Below are 26,194 nucleotides of genomic sequence, written 5' to 3' on the forward strand. Positions count from 1 at the left end.
ATGAACGTGCCAAGTGCAGATCATCTTAAGCCGAGCTTGTACAGAGTACAATTAGATCATGTATTACGCTCGAACCTCGTTCGTGCCCGAGGAATCCTCAAGGAGATATTGATGCCGGAATGAGGGGGCTGGGCTAGGGTATCCCATGTGTTATTCTCAATTAAGTAGTAGATAGAGTACTCCGTAGGTATAGTCAGTTATCTAAACTAGCTATAACTAGAACCTATTATTTGACCTTTTATCTAGTAATATTATACAGTATCCGTGTACTGCGAAGACATGCTATAATTCCAGCATTGCCACCACTCTCACTCGGAAAACTACTCCCACGCCAAACAGACTATTATAAGCTCGTCGCAACGGCCTCCATATACGCCGACGTTGGACATTGTATCCCTGATCAAAAGCCATCAGTCGCAGGGTCCATGTCGTCTGACGTCCGGTAGCCAGTAGGGTTGGAAATGCTATCCGTCCCGTCGGCGTTGAAATCATAGAATGCATACGATTGGCAGATACCAGACTGATCACCGTGACATGTGTGCCACGATCGATACCACGCTGCTGCCATGAGTATAGATAGGTAGCGCTCATGGTTACTTTGGGATCAGGATACTTACTCTGGTGGTGTGGGAGATTTCATAGGGTGATATCTACCATAGGATCTACTCAAACCACGGTAATAATCATTGCAAAAGAACCTGGGTAGACATCATTTTCAACAGGGGCTGTCTCTTATCTCTCCTTCTCCCCTCACCCCTCTCTTATCATGGGAGCCACAAGGGAGGAGGGGAGAAGAAGGAGGAAGACAGGGCACCTCCTTAAAACACATCCATCCTCCTTGATACACTCCTCAAATCCCAGGATAGGACCGTAGGAGAACACGCCAAGGAGGCCACCCATCCTAACTCCCAAAGATAAAACATCATCATCAGTGGTGTAACGACAGACGCATCAAGTGCCATGCTATGCATCAAATAATGCCAGGCACCCGGCGCGAGTCTCGGCGAGCTACATACATAATTGAATGATAACTTGCTCGCCACGCCACGTAGCCGGGGAAGACCATCCATCACGGTGACTCCTGCAATTGCAGATCGGGCTGTTTATCCAGCCATCCAGACAGCCAGCCAGCCCGGTTTGAAGTGCCCTTGCAGATTTGACAGCATGCGATAGTACTCCGTAGCTTCTGTAGTAGATTTTGTAGGCTTTGAATAGGTGGAACTAACAATGTAAACGTGATGACCCCAGCCTCCATCTTTATTCAATATTACTGTTAGTTAGTTATGTATATGTATTTTACGGTATTATCTGGTATCGCTGCCAGCATCGAGATCCACCTGTCCTAGCCTGTTCCAGGATAATCCTTCGCGCTGGGTCCATTTTGCCAGCGATGCTCTTCAGCTTGTTGTCATGGTGCCACTCATGATAATGATTTTGAAAATGAAACCTGTCATGGTCCTGCCTCAGCGAGTAGAACATGTTTACTCAACAACCAGGGAACCGACCCGGGTATTTCCCCAGACTGCTACCAGGAAATCTACATAGAGATATCAGATCTACCCGAACGTTTAATCCGTGGATCTGGAAAGCCTGGTTCAGCGTCACGGTATACGACCGTAGGGATCTCTATTTACCCACGCTTAGATTTGCGATCACGTCTGATGTGTGTGATGTGACCTAAATATTGGAATCAAAAGCTGCTTAACTATGTATTAAGTTTGTTACAAAAGGTCCGTCCCATCGCGACGGAGTAGACGGCGGAAGTGAGAACCGTGGCCCTGTGTTTTTGAACCAGGGGATAATATAGTATGCAGGAGCTTCGTTTTTATATGTGGTATCATCTCTCGATGACAGGTTCACTCGTCTTACATATCACTACGACAAGTCAGGGATACTAGGTCGTAATCAATGCGGTACCACTTCCATATGTTTACGACCGGCGAGATCCACATACTGCTTCATATAACAAGCTGCGCATCGTTTAAACACACGTAACAGCAATACTCGGATAAAAGATACAGCAGTGAGTCGTAGAAACACAATACAGGACGTCAAAAAGAGATTACCAAAGAGGAAAAGGGAAAGTCAAATGAAAGAACTAGCCTGGGCCGTAATGATTGAGCAGTCATCCCCGCTGCATAAATCAATTCACGACAACACCAGGCTTCATAACCCGAAAGAACACCAACCGAGCCCTGCTCATCTAACACATTTCCCACACTCAGGCCTCGGCCTCGGCCTTATTGGCCCTGGTGATAAAGCCGGGCTCTTCGCCGTATACTTCCAGGTATTCTTGATGATAACGGTTCTTGTCGGCCACTTCGAGTTCACGGTATTTCTGGAAGATGGACTAGTTAGCGTCTAAGTCGATAATAGTGCAGGCGACGGAGGGTGCAGCATACCGCTTTCTCAGGCTCAGTCATTCCATTCCACTCCTCGCCAGTTCGCTGGCCGATCTCAACCACGCTCATGTATTTGAAGTCGCCATTCCGGATGCGCTCCTGAAGGAACTGAGCGTACGCGCTGCTAGGCCTCTTGACTAGTCTGTCGTCGTGAAGGAGGGCCGCCTTCTTGTTTGTGAGGTTCGCCAGTCTCCGGCGCGCGTGGTTGGCGTCTTTGATCTGGAGAGGAGTGTGGGATTTGATCCACTCCTCGCGCGTAGTCGCATTGGTCTTTCTGTTGGCCTCTGCTTGCGCGGCAAATTTCTACACAACGACATAAGTAACGGCGCAGCATAAAAAGGGGCCTGCGAGACATACCTGCTGCTCTTCGGCAGAGATCGAACGGGACAGTGCCACAGCCCTGCGGAACACGTCCGGCATGCTTTCATCCGGTCCTCTTTCGAGTGCCTTCCTCTTTTCGCCAATGGCCAGCAGATGAGGCTGCGAGGGAAGTTGCTTGGGCGGCGTCAGGGCCGTCGCCTTCAGCTCCTTGATCAGCTGCTTCAACTTCAGGATCTTCTTCTTCTCATCGGCCGCCTCCTTCTGCTCCTCGGTCAGGACTTTCTTGGGCGCCGGCTTCTTGGTCTTCTTGGCCTTGATAGTCTTGGTCGTGGTCGTCTTGACCTTGGTCGTTCTCTTGCCCTCGGTGGATTTGGCAGCTCCGTCGGACGTGCTCTTCGTAGCGTAGCCGTTGGCTAGTGTTTTCGGCAGGACGGCGGCAGCGGACACATGGCGACCGCTCGGATGTAGAGCGCCATTATTCGCGGCCAAGCTGATGCGCCTGGCGTGGCTTTGGGCGATTGTTTTGCAGACAGGGCGGGAGAAAGTGTCGCTCAAGCTCAGGTGTCGCAAGGCACCCACGCCGCGTCGGGCCAGGGTCAAGGGCATGGTGTTAAGCAGAATAATGGGGGAGAAATATAATCCCAAAAGAAGAATTAATCAAATTAATTGATCAATGGGGAGGCGCTGCAGTCGGAGAACAACAGACGGGTGTGATTAGCTGCAGGAACCGGAGCCGCAGGGAAGCTCCAGATGAAAGCGGGAAGATGTCGCGTCACAGGTACGGCTGGGAGCCTCAGGCCGTCACCCAGTCTGGGGTCTGTTGGGTGCCGGCCGAATCAGGCGGGTGTCATCCACGTGACCGAGGATGATAGAGCCTGTCACGTGCGTGATATCACCCGCGATAAACCTTTTGCCTCCGGAGCCCATTTTCCCCAGTCGGGTCGCCCAAAGCCAACGTCGAAGTCCACTACCAACCCCAGGTTCATCGCATCAGACCGTCCAATCTCTTACCGGATCTGTACGATTATAATCGCATACCATCCCTAATATACCTGGTTTCTGGAAGGGTAATATCTGTCCGGCTATCCTCCCTGCGTGCTCGAGCTGTCTTGGGTCCCAGTAATACTCACTCATCGTTGGCCTACAACAATGGCTCGCCACGGGGATACTCGCTCACCATCACCTGTAGGCAGCACATATTCTTCTTCCCGACGCAGTCGCAGAGATGATGATCGCTACGAGAGGAGTAGACGGGATGATGGCAGGAGCTATCGGAGATCCCGCAGTCCTGAGGTATGTCGTCGGCCCCGGTCGACATCACCCCTATCGATTGTGCGCAGCTAACCATTCTTTTTGCTATACAGAGACGCCACCGTGACCATAATCGAGACCGTGAAGCGTACCGGAAACGTGACCGTTCGTTAGACAGACGCGACGATGATAGCAGTTACCGCCCGGGTCGACGCGATCGCTCGCGTGACCGACGTCGGTCGAAAGACAGAGATGACGATCGGGGATTCCGTCGACGAAGCCGCGATAGGGATTATCGGAGCAGGCGAGATGACTCCCGCGATAGGGCTCGCAGACGGAGAGACGATTCTGCTGACTTGAAGCACAAGTCTAGGCGGGACGACAGCCGGGATCGTGCTCGAGATTCGAAATCTCGCGAGGTGCGTTGAACATTCTCATCCTGGTTCTTGGAACTATCTAACGCATCTAAACAGCCGTCGAAACCATCCACACCCGCGGCCCCCGCTGGTCCTACAGATGAGGAGAAGAGAGCCGAACGATTAGCTAAACTAGAAGCCTGGAAGCAAAAACAAGCCGCCGAGAAGGAGCGCAAACAACGGGAAGCAGCTGCGTCGGGACCGAAGAACATTCTGGAGGAAATTGATCGGAAATCCGGTGTAGCTCCGGCTACTGGTTCTCCCCAGCCCACTGCGTCGCCCGCCGGCGATTCTCCATCCACTGGCTATGCTGGAAAGTTTGATCCTAAGGCGATTGCGAAAAATGCTGCGCCTTCTCCGGCGCCAGCCACTTCCTCCGTGCTGGGTACCGATGTTACTGTACCGCCCACCGCCAAAGCGTCCGCAAATTCTACCCCCACCAATGTTAAAGTACAAGCAAACAAGCCCATCACCACCAGCAAACCCGCATGTACGTTTTCCCCATATATCCTTACTTACACTGCTCTCTGTGCTGACAACCTTGAAGCTATCTTGAAAGGGAAAGCCAACGTTGGTGGATTTGGTTTAGGCTTAGGCGCCAAACAAACTGGTGACAACGAAAAGTCATCTACAACCAAAACCTTGGGTTTCGGTGAAGAGGAGTCCTCGCGGAGAAAATTGGAGAAATTACCAACCCCTCCGTTAGAGGAATCCACCGATGCCGATAAACCTGCCGAAGTGGTTGCAGACGAGGACGACGATGTCGACATGCAAGACGGCGGAACTGAGGAGGAGAATGCCGCTGCGGCGCGGGCTGCCGCCGAGAGGCGGGAAGAGCGGCTGCAGAACGAATCTCGCGCGTCACAGTCGAACAGCGAGACACCCCATACCAACGGTGTCGAAGCGAATGGTGAGACGAACCAGCAAGCGGATCAGATGGATGTTGATGTACAAGAGGAAGACGATGTTGATCCTTTGGATGCTTTCATGTCCGAATTGGCGGATTCCGCTCCCCCAAAGAAAGCTACTGGTGCCAAGTTTTCCAAGGCCAAGGAACAACAGCCAGAAGCCCTCTTTGGTGACGAGCACGATGTGGGTCTAACTGCCGTCGGCGATGGCGATGCCGACGATTTCCTCGCCATTGCCAACAAGGCGAAAAAGAAGAAGGATATCCCCACAGTCGACCACAAGAAGATGGACTATGAGCCCATCCGAAAGAAGTTCTACACCGAACCCAGCGATGTTGCTGAAATGTCTGAAGAGGAAGTCGCCAACTTGCGCTTGGAACTGGAAGGGATCAAAGTCCGAGGCTTGGATGTACCGAAACCGGTGCAAAAATGGTCCCAGTGTGGGTTGGGGGTGCAGACTCAGGATGTGGTCGACCGACTAGGCTATGAGAATCCCACGGCGATTCAGTCACAGGCGATTCCCGCAATCATGTCTGGACGGGATGTGATCGGTGTTGCCAAGACTGGGTCTGGTAAGACGGTTGCATTTTTGATCCCCATGTTCCGGCATATCAAAGATCAGAGACCGCTGGACAATATGGAAGGCCCCATCGGTCTAATTATGACGCCGACCCGAGAGTTAGCCACCCAGATCCACAAGGACTGTAAACCCTTTTTGAAGGCGCTGGGTTTGCGAGCTGTCTGCGCGTATGGCGGTGCCCCAATCAAGGATCAGATTGCCGACCTCAAGCGTGGGGCGGAGATTGTCGTCTGTACTCCGGGTCGGATGATCGATCTCTTAGCAGCCAACACGGGCCGAGTCACCAATCTGCGGCGTGTCACCTATATGGTCCTGGATGAAGCTGACCGGATGTTTGACATGGGGTTCGAACCCCAGGTTATGAAGATCTTGGCAAACGTCCGTCCCGACCGGCAAACGGTGCTTTTCTCGGCCACTTTCCCGCGCAACATGGAAGCGTTGGCGCGTAAGACGCTGACCAAGCCCGTGGAGATTGTGGTCGGTGGTCGGAGTGTCGTTGCACCCGAAATCACGCAGATTGTGGAGGTGCGAAACGATGACCAAAAGTTTGTGCGACTCTTGGAGTTGCTGGGCAATCTGTACTCAACGGACGAGAATGAAGACGCACGGACCCTGATCTTTGTGGACCGTCAAGAAGCTGCCGATACGCTTTTGAAGGAATTGATGCGGAAGGGCTATCCCTGCATGTCCATCCACGGTGGCAAAGATCAGATCGACCGTGATTCCACCATCGAAGATTACAAGGCGGGTATCTTCCCCGTCTTGATCGCCACATCGGTCGCTGCACGCGGTCTGGATGTCAAGCAACTGAAGTTGGTGGTGAACTACGACGCACCGAACCATCTCGAAGACTATGTCCACCGAGCGGGTCGAACCGGGCGGGCAGGAAACACCGGAACGGCCGTCACCTTTGTGACGGACACGCAGGAGCGGTACGCGGTAGATATCGCCAAGGCATTGAAGCAGAGTGGCCAGCAAGTGCCGGAGCCAATCCAGAAGCTGGTCGACGCGTTCCTGCAGAAGGTGAAAGACGGGAAGGAGAAAGCCAGCGCGTCAGGGTTCGGTGGTAAAGGCCTGGAGCGACTGGACCAGGAGCGCGAAAGTGCTCGGATGCGGGAGCGTAAGACCTACAAGACCGGTGAAGAGGGCGAGGATGAAGAGGAGAAAGAAGACAAGAAGGATGAGAAGGCCGAAGAGAAGTTCAACAAGGTCGTGTCCGGCATCCAAGCAGCCTCGACGCCAGCGCCAACGGGTATTCCCAAGGGCATTGACCTTGATGGCAAGATCACCGTGCACCGGACCGAAAAGGATCCTGCCAATGGATCGAAGAACCCACTGGACAAGGTGGGATCGGCCGTGGCGGATATCCATGCGCGCCTGAGCCGCGCAGGTGTGATGAGATCCGGGGTACCGATCGACAACCGCGGACCAGACGCGGGGGCGTTCCACGCTACAATGGAAATCAACGACTTTCCCCGTAAGTTTCTTCCTTCCTACTGGATGGGTTTTTTTTTGAATCCGAGACTAACCATTTTGCTACTACAGAGAAAGCACGCTGGGCCGTCACCAACCGAACCAACGTTGCCAAGATCCTGGAAGCGACGGGGACGTCGATCACGACCAAGGGTAGTTTCTACGCGACAGGCAAGGAACCGGGACCGAACGAGAACCCCAAGCTGTACATTCTGGTCGAAGGCGAGACGGAGCTGTCGGTGACGGATGCGATGCGCGAGTTGATGCGCTTGCTGAAGGAGGGGACGATCGCGGCGGCGGATAGCGAGTCGCGGGCGCCGGTGGGTGGACGATACAACGTTGTTTAGATACGGCAGGTTTATTTAGATACGGCAGGTTTATATCATGGACATTGGGATTCGTGCGAAATGCAATACCCACGTGGGAGATGATTGAACAAAGTAGGGTATAGTAGCAGCTCGCCTTCCCTCCAAACATATAAATGTATAAAACAAACAAAAGGTATTAATCGCTTTAAACAACAACAACAACAACAATAAACCAGCCCTCACTCATACACACCCTCTCCCCTCACCCTCCCTAAAAAAACATAACAATCATGACAACACCTTGTACAGTACAGTAAAGGACAATCAAGTCCAAGCCCTCGCAGCAGCCGCATCATCCGCATCCCTAGCAGCCCTCTCCTCCCGACTAACCTCATTCAACGTCTGCGATTGTGTCTGCGCCTTCTGCGCCGCTAGCTTCGTCCCTAGTTTGCCTTTTGCACTCGCTGCGGAGGCGGACTCGGCTCGTTTCTGGGATAGTTAGCATTCGACCATTCACCCATTCATAATTCCAACCACAATTGTAAAGATTGAGAAGAAGGATGATATGAAGGAGGGGGAAAAGCAAGGAAAACCAACCTGCGCTGCAATAGCAGCGTTCGCCCGCGGATCCGCCACAGGCGCCGCAGCCGTCGCATCACCCACCCCCACCCCCGCTCCCTGCTGCGTCTGCGTCTGTGTCTGTGCCCGTGGTTGTGTCTGCGTTTGTGTTCCTACCCGAGGAGCTGCTGGTTTCGAGCTAGACTCCCCGCCTAAGGTACGACCAGGTGAGGCGAAATTGGAGGCGGACTTGGGGAGCGGGGCGCGCGGCGCGGATGATTTGGGACCTGTTGCGCTGGCGCCGAGGGGCCGACCGGGGCGGGAGAAGGCTTCGGTGGACTGGTTGCTGGATTTGGAGCAGATGCTGCCCATTTTTGTAGTTTATCTTCTTTTGGTTGTGTTCGTTTGGTTGTTTGGTTGTTGGTGGGTGTTGGAGGAAGGGAGGTGTTGAGTTGGGTGAGGGTATGATATCACTGTTGTTTTCGTTGTCTTTCTCGGTGTTCGATGTTGGGTTTCAAGATGAATTCGATGTGGTGGTTAGTAGAGACTGTCGACTAGTTTCACGTTGAGGGGCGTAGAAATTGAAATAAATCGTCAATCGTAGGTCGATGTTGAATGGAGAGGAAGGTTGGTGTCAAGAATGATGGGGGCCTACTGCTAACTGGCGACAGTTGAAGGTCCGATCCGGTGGATCCCCGCATATTCAACCAACGGTTATCACTACTATAATTATATTTACTCTGTACTCTGTCTATATTGTGAATTTATTTGTATATACCAGTTTTCATCAATTTCTTGAATCTCTCTTCTGTGTAAATGTTTTCTATCATGCATACTACTAGGTAAACCAAGCATGGGCACCTGGATTCTCACTAATCTGGGGTTACATAGTAGGATATATAACTAGTGTGAACACATCAGAGTGACAAACTTCAGTCACATATAAATCCTCCAACATAGATTGAGGGGTGTACCATATACAAGACTATATTTTCAAGACATTAACCACAACCACTAAGCTCCTTGAGCGCAAAGCAACACCACCGTTGGCCGTATAGACATGTAAATTGACATTGGAAAGTACACACTCAGCACCGCGACAACTAAAGCAACCATTCAGTCATTAGAAACGTCACCCAGCTTTCTGTAGACATAATCAGCAGTAAAAATCATTGGTAGCTTCCGTAGTTTCTCCAACTGCATATCCCAACCACCACCTGGTAAGTAAATCCAGTTGTCCTGGATTATATTCCCTCATATCATACAGCCTTGACTTCCGCACGATGAGGCGTTCCCCATTGTAATATGCCTCTAAAACGCGAAGGTGCTCCAGGCCCATGATAGAGTACACCATAACCTAATTTGCGGGAAAGCGTTAGCAAGGAATGTAAACCGTGGAATTCACGGAAGCAAGAGGGTAATATTGCGTACTGGAGCTATCACATGAGAACGAAGAGACTTGGTATTCAGGCGGCCAACCATAATATTGATAATACTGATGAGCTCTTCTCGGGTCAACCGATCGTCTCCAGTGACGTCGTCGTCCAGTAAACATTTTCATATGGGGTAGGCTGGTTTCCGCTGGTGTCGGACACGTCATGGACACGCTCCAGAAATAGAGATCCTCGAAGAGGGCCTCGAAATTGAAGTCACCCCATCTGGAAAATTGTAAGCTGGGATTTTGCCAGTAAGTTTAAGCTAGTCATACGCTCTATTACAGATACCTGGGGGAGTGAGGTGGTCTTTTTTTAGCTCTTGCGCCGTGTAGTTTTGCATGTATACTGACAGAGCCTTGACGTTCATATGGTCTTCGAGAGTATTCTTGCAGGTTGGATAGTCTGGCCTTTTTGCGGGGGTGAGTGTCCCCTTGAACGGAGAAAAGAAATATGGATAGTCCGACTTGTCTTCGAGAGACAGTGAGGCCTGTTGGATTCCCGCGTCGCTCGCTTCTTGTGCGCTGATCTGAGGGTCTTCCAATTTGGTGATTCGTTCTTTGATGCTGCGAAGCGTAGAGCGGTAGATTGCGCGCTTTTCCTGTGTTTCTAGAGAGTTGGCCATCTTGGGTAAACTATCCGAGCCAGATAGATGAGAGAAAGATTGATGAGTATAGTTAATTAACGGTGGCTTTGTCAAGAATGGGATCAGGCGAGGGTCATTCCTTGCCTCGCGTTGGCCACCAATTACAAGCTAACAATGTGATGATCAAGCAATGAGGCTGCATGCTTAGGCAGGAAACAGGTGTAACAATTGTCTAAATCTGATCAATTGGTGAGTAGCCGTGACAGGTTGTTTCTCAACTGTTCAACGATGGTATCGGAACAGAACTATCCCCTAGTTTTACAGACTGCCATGGCACAAACTATCTCTTCGCGGGAGATACTTCTACTATGTTGAATATACATAAGATACTAGGCATAAAGAAACCCCGAGTTTCTCCCAGTGCATATATGAACTTGAAATTTTGAAAATATGTGAGACTGAGTAATATCTTACTTCACAAGCCCAGGAGCAGAAGGTGAATGTAAGAAGCTGTTAAGTTTGAACACAACCAAGTAAGCATAAACCAAATCCTGGTTTAATATTACTCCTGTTATATCTTTTCTAGAAACTCCTCTGAACTATAAAGAATAATCTATTTTGTGGAACCCGCGCTGAGATATAATGATTTGAAAACCTAATGGGTATTATGACGTTTGTATGATTAAACTCAACCACCATAAAGCATATATAGGTGCCCTGTCCCTGTTGGACATTAATGTACAAAACCACATACTAACAACTCTATGCACATACCCAATTATCTTCCAAAAAAACCAAAATGCCAACTGCCATAGTAACCGGCGCCACCGGCATCACCGGCAACGCCATCGTGCAGCATCTACTGCAAGACCCCTCGTACACAAAGATCCACACCCTCTCCCGGCGCCAACCAGGCCTCAAAGATCCGCGCATCCAGCACGCCCAGCTCGACCTCCAAGCATCGGCCGCGGAAATGGCCCAAGCCCTGCAGGGCATCTCAGCGGACTACGTCTTTTTCAGCGCGTACCTCGCGCGTCCCGACGAAGGCGAATCCGCGCGTGTCAACAGCACTCTGCTATCTAACTTTATTGAGGCTCTCGAAACTACCGGCGCTATCAAGCAGCTCAAACGGCTGATCCTGACTTGCGGTTTCAAGCACTACGGTGTTCATCTGGGTCTGACCAAGCAGCCGCTGCTGGAGTCCGACCCGCGGCTGGAGAACGGAGCAGGCGGCCGCGACTGGCCGCCTAACTTCTACTACGCGCAGCAAGGCATCCTCGAGAAGGCATCCCGGCGCGGAAACTGGGAGTGGATCTGCACGCTGCCGAATGACGTGATCGGCTACGCAAAGAACAACTTCATGAATGAGGCGACCGCGCTGGGTCTGTACTGCGCTGCTAGCAAGGCCCTGCCCGGGTCCAGGCTGATCTACCCGGGCAATCGCACCAATTACTTCGCTTACAACTGCTGGACGTCGGCTGAGACGCACGCACGGTTTTGCTTGTGGGCTGCTACGGCGCCGGGGGCTGGGAACAATATCTTTAACGTCACCAATGGCGACATCGAGTCGTTCCAGAATCTGTGGCCCCGTCTCGCTGCGCGGTTTGGCTGCACCGTTCCGGAGAATATGTTCGGCCCTAATGGCCAGCAGGCAGATACCTCGTGCGCGACGGAGACGCATCTGCCAAACAGTCATCCGATCTGCGTGCACGCGCGCGAACTGGGAATCCCCGAAGACGACGCATTGAGCACGCAGCCACCGGTGCTGCGACTGCTGGTTGACCCGCAGAAGTGGGCCCAACGCCAGGACGTCCAGGAGGCATGGACACAGCTGCGTGACAAGTATAACCTGGACCAGAAGGCGTGGGACGGTGCGACGTGGGACTTCTTGACGTTTGTGCTGGGACGCGAATGGGGGTGTGTGGGGACCATGAGCAAGGCTAGGGCGCTGGGGTGGTCGGGGTATGAGGATACGTGGGAGGCCTTTGAGAGGACGTTCGAGACGCTAGAGAGAGAAGGAATTTTGCCACCTGCAGAGAAATTGCGGAGTGGTTGATCTGGGTTTGCGCATCGAGGAGAGGCCTGCGAGATGGGCTCAATTGGTCTGTACTAGGGCTGTTCGTGAACCTAGCCTATAATATGTAATATATGATGGGATATCAGTGAAAGGAAAGACAAAGTTCAATATCTTACATATCAAGCTGAGCTTGCATGGAATCGGATGATCAGCGGATGGTCTGATAGACACGACCAGCGTCGCGCTTGGACCTGCAGCCATTAGCGGTGAATACACCTCGATCCATTGGCCACTATCCACCCCATAGTAGGACGCTTGCAGCTGGTGCTTATAAGTGTAGGTGAGCTCCGGTGGATGCGTGAGTTGGCAGGGTGAAGCGTCTGGGATGGAGAAGGTCTGGACCAGAAGGAAAGTTTGGTTGATTTACTTGGCAACCAATAGAGGTCGCACACCACGTGACTGCGGAAGATTATGCTCGGTTTTCTTCAAGGCAGGAACAAAGAAGATGTCTTGTTGAAAGAATCCATGATTCAAGCTTATTGCCTCGCACTGGCATATACGGTGAAGTGTTGTCTCCATAAGGGCCAGGTGTCTGTTGACACCATAAGCCACCCAACGACTTTAGGTACTACATCTCGTGTCTCACTCTTCGTATCACGCTGCTGTGTCACGGCGGTCAAGCTTCTCATTATTCAAACTAATTAGATATCAAAGCAGATAGTCATGGCTTATGAGCTCTCTATCGAAATATTTGGGCTAGGGGAAGACCCGAGACACCGGTCCCACTGGGGGTTCGTGATCAACCGACCATCCCAGCTTGTCGGCGATCTGCTCCACGTCAAGTTACTCGACCTCGACAGGCTTTGGTACGAGTTCGAGCCGCGGATGAGCACCCCGCTGGTCACCATGCAGGCGGTCGGGAAGGTCAAACTGGGCGAGCTCACCGATCTGCAACGACAAGAGGCGATTAGAGTGATCAGTTCGGAGCGGGCACCAAGGGATGGAAAGAAGAAATGCCAAGATTGGGTGTTTGACACCTTGCTGTCCCTGGAGGTGAACGAGCTCGTCCCACCCGGCACCTGTCAGTTCTGGAAGGGGATGGTCGGAAAGCCAGCAAGGTCGGTTCGAGGCGCGGTGGGGGACAAGTGGATGGGTCTGAAAAAATGAAACAAGCAAACAAACTCCTCCCTGTATATTGAGCCTCAGATACCCGTGTAATCCAGCATCGATTGATTCACTTCGGCCCAGAATTCGTACTCATCGACTCCGACGAGGGTCGATGTAAGCTCCCTCCATTCTAAATCCAACGCCTGCCATCGTATGCCAAAATACTCCCTTGCCCAGATGCTGTAACCCGCGGCACCCCAGTCGATGACCCCCGTGACGACGTCGTCGTCCACGATGATATTGCTCTGGTGCAGATCGCCATGCGTCAGCACCTTCCTCTCGTCTTGGTCGCCCGAGGCCAGAATCTTCTCCGCCAGGGGCTCATCCTTCGCTGTTAATTTCGCTTGCGGTCTCGAGTAGCGGAGGGCCTGTACCACCCCTTGATTGAATTCCTTCCGAGTCGGAAAGGGCCCGTACTGACGGGGTTGTGCATCCCACGAATGCTTAAACAGGATGTCCTCGCACGGCCCACCATCGACCGACCCGAAGACGGGCCCCTCGATCCGGCGCCACTCCTCTATAAAACTGGCTAATTGCCGGACAATGGACCGTTGCGAGTCTTCCGCCAAGTCTTCCCAGCAGTCTTCCAGAGATTTCCCAGGAATCTTCTCCATCAGGATAAACCCGATATCACCGATCACATAGGCATTGAGGACGCGGGGTACGGGGACGGAGGTCCTTTCCTTGAGCAGATAGAGAGTTTCGGCCTCCCCCATGCGCACCATCGGTCCAACCTTTAATATAGTGGATACATTAATCTCTAGGATCTTGGAGCCGCCCATGCTCGAGGGACATATGTCCTTCGCATTCCGGATCTCATTTAATGTGACAATGGGGGGAGGCTCGTGTCTTATAGAGGGAGCAAAGCATACGTCGACATCCGACGAGAGCACGCGGCAGAGGTAGTTGATAAAATCCAACTTGGTGGACTAAGCCCGGTCAGACAGGTTCAGGGAGCTGCGTAGGTGTTTGGGTCCAGTTGACCTACCGGGTCGCTGCCGAGGGAATCATCATTCATTTTGGCCTCACTATCCTGAGGCCTGTGGCTGAGATTTCGTCCCAATTCGGTTGGATGAACCCTGTTGGACGTGCAGGGCGGATATTGCAGGGAGCATTAAGAAACAACAGCCATCGGTGGGGTAGAATACTGAGGAAAAATTAAGCTATCTGGTCGATTTGCTTCTAATGTTCCTGACTGATACCGAGGTGGAGATTGTTCTCTGAATCGGGTTGGCCGCGGCTTCAGGCAACAACGCCCTAGTATCAGGCAGGAATTGGAAAAAATAAATAAAAGATGAAAGTTATGCTGGAAAATAGATAGCTGACTAATTATGCGCATACCCGGTTAAATCCCCGGGAGTCCAAAATAGGCAATTTCCCGCTGAGGTGGAGGAGGTTTCCCCAGGGATCCACCGTCCCAAACACTCGCGATAACCCAGTGTCAACATTTGTATAAGAACCCCATTACCTATTATTTACTTTCCTTTTTATTTTCTTCTCCCATTTGCACCCTCTCGTCAGATCTATTTTTTTTTTCTTTCCATCATGTCTCGAGTATTGGAAGGCCGATTTGGCATCGTTACCGGCGGATCGCGGGGTAAAACACCCCTCACCTTATCGCATACCCCACCATCGTGGCTAACAACCCCTAGGAATTGGTGAAGCTATCGCTAAAAACCTCGCCTCCAAAGGCTGCAATCTCCTTCTCAACTTCACTTCTGAATCTTCCCGTGCTCCGACCGAATCGCTCTGCAGTACTCTGTCGTCTGAACACTCCATCCGCTGCGTCTCTGTGCAGGCCGATCTCGGTAAACCTGAGGAGGCTGCCGCGAAGATCCTCTCGTCCGCAAAGGAGCAATTCACTTCCTCGTCTGGGAAATTCCAGGTCGATATTTTGGTCAACAACGCTGGCGTCTCCGCAGACCGATTCCTCAACGATGAGACCAAGGGCCCCATGGACGCCGAGTACTTCAACTGGCACTACACAATCAACGTGCTCGCTCCGCTCCTCCTGACACAGGCATGCATGCCTTTCCTACCCGATGATTGTACGGGTCGCATTGTCAACATCTCGTCTGTGTCGTCGAGCTTGGGCTTCACCGGACAGTCCGTCTACGGCGGCACCAAGGCGGCCCTGGAGGCGATGACGCGCACCTGGGCCCGCGAACTGTCCGACCGCGCCACTGTGAACGCTGTCAACCCGGGCCCTGTTATTGGAGATATGTACTTTGCGACGGGCGAGGACTTCTGGAAGCAGATGCAAGGATTCCAGGATAATACGCCGCTGAGCAAGATGATGCTGGGGAAGGATGCGCAGCTGGACCAGTTGACCGACGAGCAGAAGCGGTTGATCATGGAGAAGATGGGCGGCCGTCGACCCGCGTTTACGGCGGAGATCGCAGGCGTGGTGGGGATGCTGTGCACGCCGGACGGGGCATGGTGTACGGGGAGTGTGGTGTGTGCGAATGGGGGGCTACGTATGACCCCTTAGACATGATGGTTGCTCGGGAATTCCTTTTATAACGGCCACATCTATCTCCACAAATCAAGTTCATACTATTAGACTATACATTTGACTATGACTGCCTCCCCACTTTCAAACCCTTAAAAGCCCTCGCATTCTCCAGAATAGCCGTCTCAACCGGCAACCGCTCCATGCTACTCGCCCCATAGAAACCATGCACACCCTTCGTCCTCTCCAAAACATACTGCGCATCTTCCGGGCCCGCCAACGGACCCCCATGACACAACACAATAACCTCCGGATTAACCGCAACAACCGCATCCCTCACCTCCTGAACAATCCGCACCGAATCATCCAGCGTCTTCGCCGTCTGCGCCCCAATCGTCCCACTCGTCGTCAGCCCCAAGTGCACAACAATAACATCCGCGCCCGCGCGCGCCATCCTCTCCCCCTCGTCGACATTGAACGCATACGGCGTAGTCACGAGATCCTTCTCGTGCGCAAGCCGAATCATCTCCACCTCCTGGTCGTACCCCATCCCCGTCTCCTCGAGGTTCTGACGAAACACGCCGTCGATGAGTCCCACTGTCGGGAAGTTCTGCACCCCGATGTACCCTATGCGGCGCAGCTCGTCGAGAAACTGAGGCATGCTGCGGAAGGGGTCGGTGCCGCACACGCCGGCCAGGACGGGCGTGTTTTGCACGATGGGGAGGATTTCGTTGGCCTGTACTTTGTTAGTATTTTTCCGAGTCTTATCTGTTCATTTGTTTTGTATTGTATGTTTATTGTTAAGGTGTAAGTACCATATCAACTACCACCTGGTTGGCATCAGAATACGGCATCATGCCCGCCAACGAGCCTCGGCCGGCCATGCGAAAGCGCCCTGAATTGTACACGATCAAGATGTCGGCGCCGCCTTTTTCCATGAATTTTGCGGACAGTCCGATTCCTATTAGTTTTTGTCAGCTGGGGCCCATATAACGCGGGTAACTGGGATTTGGATAGACGTACCGGCCCCCGCTCCGACGATGATCTCGCCGGAGTCGATGGTCTTGCGCAGGCGGGCAAGGACTTCCTGTCTGGTTGATGGGCGTGGCATTTTCACGATTGATTAATACTGTCTACTGTGATGAACGGGCGTTGTATAGAGATCAAATTTTTTAACCCAGAGAGCAGACAGGAGGGGAAAGGTGCCGCTCTATCGAACCCCACCTTCTGACGTCGTTTATCCACTCCTCTACTGCCATGGTATACACCGGTGTGTTATAAATCAATCAACATCAAAAATCACCCATATACGGTACCTAGTAGTAACTCAATCATACACAAGCTGAGTCCGAAAATTCCCCATACTCAACACATCCTTCGTATCCGACCGGACCCAATTCTTCCTCACCCTAGCACGAACCCACTCCGTCGCCGGAATATCCGCCCTACCCTCATCATCCGTCACAACAGCCTCTTGACCCGCATCGCGACAATACCCCAACCGCTTCAAAAGCGGACTATCAAGCGCACCCAGCCCCCTCAAGCTCAGCTCCTCACTCGGACGCACAAAATACAGTAAGCCCAGCCTATCCGACCCCGCCTGATCCTCCGGCGGCGCAACAACCCTATGCACACCACTCTTGAAATACCCATTCGACATCAACTCAACCATATCAGCAATATTAACCGCCACATGGCCCTCCGGAATTCGCAACCACTGCCACTCTGCCTCGGGGTTCCTCTTCACCTGCAGCGCCGCAACGGGCTGCTGAAACACAAACGTCAGGGTGCCGAAGTCCGTATGCCCGCGCGTATACAAGCCCGCACAGCGGGCATTCTCCTCCGGCGACCGCGCGCGCGACATCATATACCGTAGCGCACTGTCACAATTCGCATCGTAGCGGTGTCCACGGACGAGGGCGTCTTCGTCAGCCAGCTCCAGCGCAATAGCCAGTAGCCGAAGCAGTCTGTGCGCCATGTGCTCGTGGATATGGCGGTGGACGGACTCGATCTCCTCCCAGTGGCGCTTGAGGATGTCGGGCTGGGAGCGCTGCGTCTGCGGGATGAACTTGAAGAGGTTGTACATCTCGACGTTGTCGCGCATGCCGGGCGCGATCTCGACGGCGCCGAGCGGGCGGTAGCCGTTGTAGTTGCCTTCTTCGAGGGGGGCGCGGTGCGCGAGCCGCTCTTCGATGGGGAGCGCGTAGAGATCGCGCCCGATGGCGTATTGGCGGTTGAGTTGGGCTTGGGTGAGGCCGAAGTTGGTTACGTAGAAGAAGCCGACTTCGTGCGCGGCTTGTTTGAGTTGGGTGGCTAGCTTTTGTTTGCCGCCTGGGGTGTCGTAGAGGGAGAGGTCGATTGTGGTGAGGTCCACGTAGTCCACTGCATGTAATTATTAGCAATCATTTGGTAGACGGGTCTAAGATGCTTACGCGGTTGCTGGCTTTCAGGGAGGTGGACATATTCCTCTAAATGAGGCTCGGTTTGGGTGATTGTCTCGGTGGTCATATTGAGAGTATGATGCTGATACTGTAGTCTGCTCGTCGGACAAGATGGTTTTCAGTGAGTGGAAGGTCTGCTGCCTTTCTTAAATACAGAGATTTACAAGAATCCTTCGACTCGATAGGTTTACCCCGCATGGGCCGATGGAGAGAAGTCCGAAGAGCCACTTGCATGTTGCTGGGGATGATGCCATCCAACACCCGATTCTGACCATTCCTCTAACTGATAATCGTGTTTGTTCCAGAGTGACAAGACACCTATATTCTATCTTTCTGAAATATTGTCTACTGATATAAGTACGTACATGAATGCGTTGCATGCAAAGAAACGTTAATTATATCCTGAGTATACAAGGTACAAGTACTGATCACGTCAAACACACTGATATATGGCGTGCTTGTGCACTAGAGATCGTCATCATGGAACAAACAACCAATTAAATAATCGAACTCTTTTCTACTACTTGACGGATATATGTCTAATAGAAGGTATATGAATATCTATCTACTGGAGAGTAAATTAGTTATTTTGATTGAATATAAGTACTTCATTGTATATAGATATAACAAGTGAATTCTGTACTACTCTAGATCTGAACTATAATACCACTCCAGTATCTTATTCACTGCCTAGTAATAAATCAACTTGTTCATAAATATACGGGTTCCATAATATATGCGAATATAATATAGATTCACATGGCATATTTCCCTGTATGATGGCGAATGGACTAAATATAAGAACTTGTGAGTGTGCCCTACACGTTGCGTGCTTTACTTTTTCTACTGACTTCAATTATATAAACTAGTAGCTTTTAATTACACCTACTCAAACATTGTTAGCATGCCTTACATTGAGCATTCGATCAGAGACACCAATTAGTGAGTGGTAGGGTCTTAATATAGAACATATTCCATATCCAATCTTTCAACAACATCTCTAGAGCAAGAACGTCGCCTTACCCCCAAGAGCCGCCAAAGTTCTACAAGTCTCAGTGAAATATAACCCGAACCCCCTTCGACTCCAGCTTTGGCAAAGGCACTATCAAATCGTGGACTGGGATGACATCCGTCTCATCCGTCTCGTAGAGGTCGAAATCGGCACCACCAGGGCGGAAGAGTGCAGCTATGATATAATTCACCTCGCAGTACGCAAGCCTATTTCAGGTCAGTCAGTCACTTTCTCAAAATTGCTGGAGGAAGAAAAAAAGTCGAGGGGCGGCTCTTACTTCATTCCTAGGCAGTGTCGCGATCCCCGTGAAAATGGGACAAAGTTGCGATTCATCTCTATAGTCACGTTTCCTAACCATCGCTCTGGGATGAACTCTTGCGAGGAAGGGAAAATGCGAGGGTCACTATGCGCAAAGTACGCTGACATTCCGACTGGAACGCCTGCTGGGATTACCCAGTGCTTGAAGTGGAGGGGCTGTTTGGGGGAGACTCGTGGACGGCGGTGCACTGTGCCGTAGCTCAGTCTGTACATATTAGTTGCCTACAAAACATGGTGTGTCAAAGCCTTCCTGCATTTACGAGCAAGCCCGCACTTCTCATCCCTACACTCTCCTCTAGCAACGTCCCCGTCGGATCGACTCCAGCCGTAGGCTCACTGTCGGTGTGCTCCTGAGAAGCAGCAACCGGGACATCACTCACGTTCCCCTTGCTCCTGCAGCTAACCAGGCTGAATTTATACGCTGACGATCTCTTGTGAGCTTAGCAGCTAGCTACTTTTGATACAAATATATACTACACAAAGTCATACTAGGATAATGAGAGGTCGGTCAATTGAGTAGCTGAGAAGAGATTGTCATTCGGAAGTATTAGTTGATAAGGTGAACCGTATCGAGCTAGCGAATTATGCTCAGGCCACGGCATGTAAAAGAACGTGAGAAACTAGGAGATACTCTAAATATATCTTGTAGAAACAGACTTGTGGATAAAAGTCCTGCGCCCACCAATCACAACATGAATAACGAAACCAAGGGTGCAATAATATCAGATGTGATCTCAGGCGTTGTTCTTGGGGCCCTTAGCCTTCAGGACGCGCACCCACCAGTACAGCACACAAGCCGCAAATATATTGAAGACGATGAAGACCCACATGATGCCAAAGTTCCGCCACACGTCCGAGTAATGAGATGAGACTGAAGCAAGATACACATTTGTGTCGCTAATGGGGCAGTAGCTGCAGTCCGAGGTCGCGAGTTCATCACGAATATAACCACCCATAGCGGATTGGTACGTTTCCATGTACTCGCCGCAGGTACCATTGAGCGGGTCAAAGTGCAGGTATTCATTTGCCGCGCAGGAGACTTTCGTGTTCGAGATACCAACAGCGAGCATACCGCTGACAAGATACGTGAATGGTGAAACCCGGTACATGAAGATCCAGAAGCCCGGAAACTGGTCGGGTGTGGCCAGGACACCGCAGAAGAGTAGACAGAGCATGAAGAGCAAGTTGCCCATGTTGCCAGCATTTTCGGCACCGTCAATTGCTGCAATCATGAAGTGTGCAAAGATCGACGAGAAGAGGAGGAAGGTCCAGATCAAGAGCCACATTTGCACGCCGCGGAGGGCGACAGCGTCTGTAGGCTCAGCATTGCGGTACAGACCTACTGGGTAATACCAGCACAGGAATATTAGGACAGACATGAGCGAGTTCCAAGGAAGTTCGGCAACGATATTGGATATGATGAAAGCTTTCCAAGAGTAAGCTTTGGATGGACGTTCGCGAGCCTCGTACAGATTGCGCTGGGTAACGAAATGCGGCATGATTTGCTGAATGAGCTGACCAAACAGAGTCAACAACATAAAGATAGAAAACATTTGGTTCTGAAGCCCCTGCATTGTATTTGGCGTACGGAACAGAGAGAAGCCAACAAAGAGAGCCGAGCTAACACACAGTAAGGCTTTCGAATAAATGTATGTGGGAGAGCGCCAGATCTGCTGGAACACACGAAGCTGGACTTCGCAGAGCTGTTCGGAGAAGGGAGCGGCGAACTCGCGGTAGCTGGCGTTATCCTCGTTGTTCTTGCCCGAGTTGATGCGGGAAAGGTCGGTCTGTTGAGAGCGTTCGCGTTTCAATTCGGCGAGATGGTCTTGAACGCGAGCATACTCGGGGGATTTGCGCCATGTGTCGAACCAGTCAATGTTGGTATGGGATCCGGGAGCGGCGCCAATTACATCAAGCATCCATTCGGCAGGATTAGCGTCCGGAGGACACGGAGGACCACCATTGCGGACAAAGTAGTCAATCAGGATGTGCGAGTTTTCACCAATTTCACCAAAGTAGACTGTGCGACCACCAGCCTGAAGAAAGAGGAGACGATCGAAGCGTTGGAACAACATGGCAGAAGGTTGATGAATTGTGCACAGAATAGCCTGTCCATTCTTCTTCAGTTTGTCGAGAAGATCAAGGATAGCCCACGATGTCTGAGAATCAAGCCCAGAGGTAGGCTCATCCAAGAAGAGCAGCAGAGCTGGTTTTGCGGCAAGCTCCACACCGATGGTAAGACGTTTGCGTTGCTCAACATTGAGGCCTTCACCGGGTACCCCAATGATGGCATCGGCATACTCCGTCATCTCTAGAAGTTTGATGACTTCGGTGACATAGTCAATCTTCTCTTGCCGAGGAACATGAGCAGGCTGGCGTAGAAGGGCAGAGAAAGTTAGGGCTTCGCGCACTGTGGAGGTGCTCAGGTGCAAATCCTGTTGTTGAGCGTAGCCGGTCTTGCGTTGAAAGGACTCATCCCGCGGCTTGCCATCAACAAGAACTTTCCCCGAAATAACACCCATGGTGGTGCGAGTGGCGAGGGCGTCTAACAACGTAGTTTTCCCGGCACCAGAGACCCCCATAAGCGCGGTCAAGGTACCTGGTTTTACCCACCCATCAACGCGATCAAGAATCCTGCGATCGTCTTTTCCAATCCTGATATCATAGCAGACATCTTTCCACTGGAAAATCGCAGTCTGGCGTTCGATCATGGCAAGGCTATTTGATGGGGACTTGTTCTCCACAGCAATGCTGCGGCCACTACCGCCTTCAATATCCTTTCCTGACTTGTCCTTCTTTAGGGCTTTATGTCCGCGACGGAAGACCAGAATCTCGCCCTTCGATTTTTTCTCGGTGATTACCTCGGTAGCGGCCAGGTAGATCACCATGAAGATAAACATGAAGGCAAATATAATCCCAGCATTCCTCCACTTGTGCGAGTGGTTATAACCATAAGCCGACTCCATGTAGCTGTCGCCATTCACATGGGGCTGTCCCGATACAGACCCGACTGTGGAGCAGACATGGTTGCTCGGGCCGAGACCCGCGTAGCCAGGACCCGACGGGACGTAGCTGACGCACTTGAACTCTCGATTATGGAACTCATTAATCATCAGAGACTCGAAGCCGTAGTTGATGGGGTTGATCCGGGATATCCAGCGGGCCCATCCTAACATGTACTGTTTTGGGATGGCGAAACCAGTGTACATGCTCAGAGACAGGATCATAACCGCAGAAAATGGCAGAGCTTGCACAAGCGTTCTTGTCAGTGATGCAATGGACCGGAATAACATGGACATGGTGAGAGTCAGGATGAAGGAAGTAAACGTAAAGAAGAAGAGAGCACCAGGTTCTCGTCTTAAGTTTGTCATGAAGTAGAGAACTAGGTTGTACATGATCGCATTGAGGACCTTGTAGGGCAAGTCCATCAGCATTGATGAGAATGCTTCAGCAGATGGGTGGTAGAGAGCATATCGAGAGTGTTTCTCTATAATCCCTCGCTGAGCATAAAGCGTGAGCATTTCAAGACCAGAACCAAAAGCATTCATGAGAACAGAGAAGAATAAGAGGGCACTGCGTTGAAAGAAGCTGTTGGTGTCCGGTTGGAGGTTGTAAAAAATACTAGCGATGACGAGAGCCATGATTGAATTTCCAATCAACAAAGAGACTGTGACACTGGGGTCGCCCTTTAATCGCTTGTATCCACGCCACAAACACAATTCAATTTGCTGGACGTATGAGAGTGTGTAGGGCGATGATACACGCTGGATCCTAGCTTGCTGAGCTCTGCGGGACTCCTTGAACTTGTCCAGGTGTTCTCCACCGAGAGCGAACTTGGCGTTGTAGTTCTCTATATCTTGCAAAAGCCGCACTCGCTCTGTCGAGGCTTTCCACCTCGCGGCGAATTCATCGGGCGTTCGGGGAACGTGACTTTCACAGCCTGGCTGTACGACACGTTCGAGTGGGCTGGTCATGGAGGTGAGGAAATCGGCATCTGTTTGGCGATCAGGGCAGACAAACCCCATGTCAACAAAATACTTCTTAGCCGCAGCAGTACGACCAAAGAAGATCTGGCGACCCTCGTACAGGACTAGGACCTTGTCGAATTGATCATAGGCAGCCTGAGGGGCCTGATAAAGCGAAACACAGGCAGTGACGCCATTGATGTCCGTCTGCATGCGAAGAGTCTTGCAGAATTCGATGGCATTGGCACTGTCGAGACCACGCGTAGAGTTATCCCAACATTGCAGTGGAGCCATGCTCAGACAGGCTTCGGCAATACTGACGCGCTTGCGTTCTCCACCAGATACACCGCGGATGAAATCGTTTCCCACGATCGTGTTCTTGGTGTGAGAGATACCGAACATGGCCATGATAACGTCGCGCATATGTGTGGCGTATTGAGTCACTGTTGCTCCCCCGGGAAGGTGTCGCGGTGCTCGGGCCCCGGCAGCGAAGAAGAGGGTATCCCCAACCGTGAGCTTGGGGAAATGAACGTCGACCTCAGCGGTATATATAGCTTCTCCCCTGAACGCGTTGGCCATTTGCTTTGCGCTCACACCTATTGATGATTAGCAGGAACCCAGCGCGTGGATGACGGCGGGCGTACCTTGGTAATTGAGGTCTGAATCCTTGTCGACGTAAAAGCCGTACGTCTCTCCAGCGATGGTCTTCAAGAAGGTCGTGCATCCTGAGCCAGGTGGTCCAAGGACGACAAGCATTTCCCCAGCCTCCACCAATCCATCCAAGTTCTGCAGAATATCGATCTTGCGCTGACGTTGACCCATGAGCCTCCTCGCCAGACCGACAGCTTCTAGCCAGACGTTGCCCACGCTCTTCTGGAAATCAGTATCCGAACCAAACCCGTGCACATTCAGGTTGTTGATTCAGGTTGTTGAAGGCCAACCCTAGTGTCCTGGGTGGGTGTGCTTGGCCATCTTCGGTGCTCATCCGGAGCATGGCCTTGCACCATGCACGGGCATTGAAGTGGTCACCGTTTGGGTCTAGGGTAGAACCAGGCTCCGCAGCGAAGGGATTATGTGCCGCGCTCGATCCATGGCTCTGCTCCGTGAACCGTCTGGCTAGCTTGAGGATTTCTGCTTCCCTCACATCGAAGCTGGAGATGCTGTCCTCTGCACTTTCGAGCTCTCGGTCGCCATTAGGCCCGAACATGCCCGCCGCGCTCATTTTCGTGGGTGTCCTGATCCAATATCACCGGTCCGCGTCAGCCAGGAAGTATAAAACGTAGTAGAAAAAGTAGAACTGAAGCTGGAACGGTACAACGCGGGCTGTCGGGTCGTGGTATCACTGAGGACTACCGTCAGCAGAGGATGGCACGGGGATTTCACTGCTATATAAAGCAGCGCATTGCTTCGAGCGCGGCCCCTGTATTCCTATACTTTCAATTCTGGCTAACCAAAACTTTTTTTTTTTTTTTTTTACAGCCCTCTGTTGGTTGGTGTCACCCAAGTATCCTCGTTGTCAGGCATTGACTGATCCCGGCGCCTCAGGGACCTCATACCGTGAACGTCTTGTCCGCCGTACCTTCTAACACTTCGCATCCGTAATCCGCCACCGATATATTGCTTTCAATTATTGGCTGTGAGAGTGAGAGTGTCTTTGTTTGCCTACTTTGCTGTATTTAGGACGGGTCATGCACAGGCGGGTTTCGGCTGTTTTGGGTTAGAGGGTCGGTAAAATACTTAGGACGGAAGATCTGCTGATCCCTGTCAGTCATGAAGATCATAGGGGCTACTTATTGTCATGAGTCGCCCTTAACCAAAATGGGATGGGTCGGCTACTTGAAGCCCCGTTTCGCCGCGATGAATACGAACTGTTTATGGCCTGGCCTGGATTCCAAACAACACGACCGACCCACTTCAGGCACATATATTGACAGTTGAACACCTCACTACATGATGGGCTGTGAGTAAATGATTGGCTGTCATTTACGATTAGCTTAGATAGGGTGTCAGTGTCAGTAACTTCAATGGTGTGGTCTATCATCGTTGCCAAGGTAGTGATTCGCAGCGTATCAAAAACGCGTCTATCTACTCCCAAGAGAACGCAAACGATCACTAAACGGGCTCTCTCTACCGCTTCGTGAAGTAAAATGAAACTTTCTAGAAGACACCCTAATTGAGTAAGGAGCTTCAGGGAGAACGTGCGGAAGATCCAGGTGTCATACTAAGATAATAGGCGTATCTGCAGGTTTAAGCCAAAGCGAAGTAAATGAAAGGAGCTATCTGTGCATAGTCTATTGGCTAATTGAGATGAAAACAAAAAAGAAAAAAACAATTGGATAAATAAATTTCATAGGACAAAGAAATGATTTTAGTGACGATTAAAGATAGAGTAGCCGGATTCCCCCGTACTCCGGCCCCGGGACCGCCCCAATCCGCTCGGGATAAGGCTCCGGGACGGGTGGTCGGGAATCCGAACGGGGTTCGGGCCGGGTGATCTGAATCCGCGCGGATCCGCAAGAAACCAGTGAGCCCAAAGGTTTTAACTTTATTTATTCGGAATTTTTGAAAGTACATGTACAATATAAA

The 26,194-nt window shown here is 51.5% G+C and overlaps 12 protein-coding genes across 12 annotated transcripts; 4 read left to right on the forward strand and 8 right to left on the reverse strand.

The window, feature by feature from the left end:
• Positions 1-1,919: 1,919 nt before the first annotated feature.
• P168DRAFT_324915 (uncharacterized protein) lies at positions 1,920-3,448 on the reverse strand. Its single transcript, XM_024840919.1, has 3 exons — positions 2,760-3,448; positions 2,403-2,705; positions 1,920-2,338 (listed from the first exon to the last, which is right to left on the reverse strand). The coding sequence occupies exons 1-3, from the start codon at positions 3,327-3,329 to the stop codon at positions 2,222-2,224; spliced, it is 990 nt and encodes a 329-aa protein (XP_024696104.1). The 5' UTR covers positions 3,330-3,448; the 3' UTR covers positions 1,920-2,221.
• A 424-nt stretch (positions 3,449-3,872) lies between these two features.
• Positions 3,873-7,698, forward strand: P168DRAFT_230814 (DEAD/DEAH box RNA helicase; the record flags this gene model as incomplete). Its single annotated transcript, XM_024833252.1, has 5 exons — positions 3,873-4,016; positions 4,088-4,393; positions 4,448-4,880; positions 4,938-7,355; positions 7,424-7,698. 5 exons carry the CDS (start codon positions 3,873-3,875, stop codon positions 7,696-7,698), a joined length of 3,576 nt encoding a protein of 1,191 aa, XP_024696105.1.
• A 44-nt stretch (positions 7,699-7,742) lies between these two features.
• Positions 7,743-8,877, reverse strand: P168DRAFT_287990 (uncharacterized protein). The gene is made up of 2 exons (XM_024836689.1): positions 8,257-8,877; positions 7,743-8,148 (listed from the first exon to the last, which is right to left on the reverse strand). The coding sequence occupies exons 1-2, from the start codon at positions 8,587-8,589 to the stop codon at positions 7,984-7,986; spliced, it is 498 nt and encodes a 165-aa protein (XP_024696106.1). The 5' UTR covers positions 8,590-8,877; the 3' UTR covers positions 7,743-7,983.
• A 345-nt stretch (positions 8,878-9,222) lies between these two features.
• Positions 9,223-9,790, reverse strand: P168DRAFT_97567 (uncharacterized protein). The gene is made up of 2 exons (XM_024842249.1): positions 9,649-9,790; positions 9,223-9,574 (listed from the first exon to the last, which is right to left on the reverse strand). Exons 1-2 carry the CDS (start codon positions 9,697-9,699, stop codon positions 9,374-9,376), a joined length of 252 nt encoding a protein of 83 aa, XP_024696107.1. The 5' UTR covers positions 9,700-9,790; the 3' UTR covers positions 9,223-9,373.
• On the reverse strand, positions 9,791-10,328 carry P168DRAFT_97566 (uncharacterized protein). Its single transcript, XM_024842248.1, has 3 exons — positions 10,004-10,328; positions 9,926-9,941; positions 9,791-9,875 (listed from the first exon to the last, which is right to left on the reverse strand). The coding sequence occupies exons 1-2, from the start codon at positions 10,273-10,275 to the stop codon at positions 9,932-9,934; spliced, it is 282 nt and encodes a 93-aa protein (XP_024696108.1). The 5' UTR covers positions 10,276-10,328; the 3' UTR covers positions 9,791-9,875; positions 9,926-9,931.
• A 664-nt stretch (positions 10,329-10,992) lies between these two features.
• Positions 10,993-12,432, forward strand: P168DRAFT_287993 (SDR family oxidoreductase). The gene has a single exon (XM_024836690.1). The coding sequence runs from the start codon at positions 11,036-11,038 to the stop codon at positions 12,290-12,292; it is 1,257 nt and encodes a 418-aa protein (XP_024696109.1). The 5' UTR covers positions 10,993-11,035; the 3' UTR covers positions 12,293-12,432.
• A 130-nt stretch (positions 12,433-12,562) lies between these two features.
• P168DRAFT_287994 (uncharacterized protein) lies at positions 12,563-13,558 on the forward strand. Its single transcript, XM_024836691.1, has 2 exons — positions 12,563-12,878; positions 12,959-13,558. The coding sequence occupies exon 2, from the start codon at positions 12,977-12,979 to the stop codon at positions 13,418-13,420; it is 444 nt and encodes a 147-aa protein (XP_024696110.1). The 5' UTR covers positions 12,563-12,878; positions 12,959-12,976; the 3' UTR covers positions 13,421-13,558.
• P168DRAFT_302437 (phosphotransferase family protein) lies at positions 13,456-14,438 on the reverse strand (the record flags this gene model as incomplete). The annotated part of the gene is made up of 2 exons (XM_024838656.1): positions 13,456-14,349; positions 14,409-14,438. 2 exons carry the CDS (start codon positions 14,436-14,438, stop codon positions 13,456-13,458), a joined length of 924 nt encoding a protein of 307 aa, XP_024696111.1.
• A 434-nt stretch (positions 14,439-14,872) lies between these two features.
• On the forward strand, positions 14,873-15,970 carry P168DRAFT_248672 (SDR family NAD(P)-dependent oxidoreductase). Its single transcript, XM_024834131.1, has 2 exons — positions 14,873-15,017; positions 15,073-15,970. Exons 1-2 carry the CDS (start codon positions 14,966-14,968, stop codon positions 15,909-15,911), a joined length of 891 nt encoding a protein of 296 aa, XP_024696112.1. The 5' UTR covers positions 14,873-14,965; the 3' UTR covers positions 15,912-15,970.
• Positions 15,971-15,996: 26 nt separating this feature from the next.
• Positions 15,997-17,014, reverse strand: P168DRAFT_309211 (TIM-barrel enzyme family protein; the record flags this gene model as incomplete). Its single annotated transcript, XM_024839279.1, has 3 exons — positions 16,896-17,014; positions 16,688-16,833; positions 15,997-16,608 (listed from the first exon to the last, which is right to left on the reverse strand). The coding sequence occupies exons 1-3, from the start codon at positions 16,981-16,983 to the stop codon at positions 15,997-15,999; spliced, it is 846 nt and encodes a 281-aa protein (XP_024696113.1). The 5' UTR covers positions 16,984-17,014.
• A 94-nt stretch (positions 17,015-17,108) lies between these two features.
• Positions 17,109-18,380, reverse strand: P168DRAFT_338558 (putative oxidoreductase, 2OG-Fe(II) oxygenase family; the record flags this gene model as incomplete). The annotated part of the gene is made up of 2 exons (XM_024841764.1): positions 17,109-18,254; positions 18,305-18,380. 2 exons carry the CDS (start codon positions 18,378-18,380, stop codon positions 17,200-17,202), a joined length of 1,131 nt encoding a protein of 376 aa, XP_024696114.1. The 3' UTR covers positions 17,109-17,199.
• Positions 18,381-20,220: 1,840 nt separating this feature from the next.
• P168DRAFT_324924 (ABC drug exporter AbcA) lies at positions 20,221-24,830 on the reverse strand (the record flags this gene model as incomplete). Its single annotated transcript, XM_024840920.1, has 3 exons — positions 20,221-24,204; positions 24,253-24,478; positions 24,507-24,830. The coding sequence occupies 3 exons, from the start codon at positions 24,828-24,830 to the stop codon at positions 20,378-20,380; spliced, it is 4,377 nt and encodes a 1,458-aa protein (XP_024696115.1). The 3' UTR covers positions 20,221-20,377.
• Between the last annotated feature and the right edge of the window lie 1,364 nt (positions 24,831-26,194).

The sequence above is a fragment of the Aspergillus campestris genome, assembly GCF_002847485.1.
Source record: "Aspergillus campestris IBT 28561 chromosome Unknown P168scaffold_2, whole genome shotgun sequence".
Taxonomy (NCBI): Eukaryota; Fungi; Ascomycota; class Eurotiomycetes; order Eurotiales; family Aspergillaceae; genus Aspergillus; species Aspergillus campestris.

What these genes read in the sequence shown, in the direction of transcription:
- P168DRAFT_324915 (XM_024840919.1), bottom strand. Translation starts at nt 3,329, where the DNA reads ATGCCCTTGACCCTGGCCCGACGCGGCGTGGGTGCCTTGCGACACCTG. An exon ending in TCTCTGCCGAAGAGCAGCAG is followed by an intron (nt 2,706 to 2,759) that starts GTATGTCTCGCA and finishes GTCGTTGTGTAG; the next exon opens with AAATTTGCCGCGCAAGCAGA. An exon ending in TGACTGAGCCTGAGAAAGCG is followed by an intron (nt 2,339 to 2,402) that starts GTATGCTGCACC and finishes TCCATCTTCCAG; the next exon opens with AAATACCGTGAACTCGAAGT.
- P168DRAFT_287990 (XM_024836689.1), bottom strand. Translation starts at nt 8,589, where the DNA reads ATGGGCAGCATCTGCTCCAAATCCAGCAACCAGTCCACCGAAGCCTTC. An exon ending in ACGCTGCTATTGCAGCGCAG is followed by an intron (nt 8,149 to 8,256) that starts GTTGGTTTTCCT and finishes TAACTATCCCAG; the next exon opens with AAACGAGCCGAGTCCGCCTC.
- P168DRAFT_97567 (XM_024842249.1), bottom strand. Translation starts at nt 9,699, where the DNA reads ATGGTTGGCCGCCTGAATACCAAGTCTCTTCGTTCTCATGTGATAGCT. An exon ending in GTTCTCATGTGATAGCTCCA is followed by an intron (nt 9,575 to 9,648) that starts GTACGCAATATT and finishes CCCGCAAATTAG; the next exon opens with GTTATGGTGTACTCTATCAT.
- P168DRAFT_97566 (XM_024842248.1), bottom strand. Translation starts at nt 10,275, where the DNA reads ATGGCCAACTCTCTAGAAACACAGGAAAAGCGCGCAATCTACCGCTCT.
- P168DRAFT_287993 (XM_024836690.1), top strand. Translation starts at nt 11,036, where the DNA reads ATGCCAACTGCCATAGTAACCGGCGCCACCGGCATCACCGGCAACGCC.
- P168DRAFT_287994 (XM_024836691.1), top strand. Translation starts at nt 12,977, where the DNA reads ATGGCTTATGAGCTCTCTATCGAAATATTTGGGCTAGGGGAAGACCCG.
- P168DRAFT_248672 (XM_024834131.1), top strand. Translation starts at nt 14,966, where the DNA reads ATGTCTCGAGTATTGGAAGGCCGATTTGGCATCGTTACCGGCGGATCG. An exon ending in CGTTACCGGCGGATCGCGGG is followed by an intron (nt 15,018 to 15,072) that starts GTAAAACACCCC and finishes AACAACCCCTAG; the next exon opens with GAATTGGTGAAGCTATCGCT.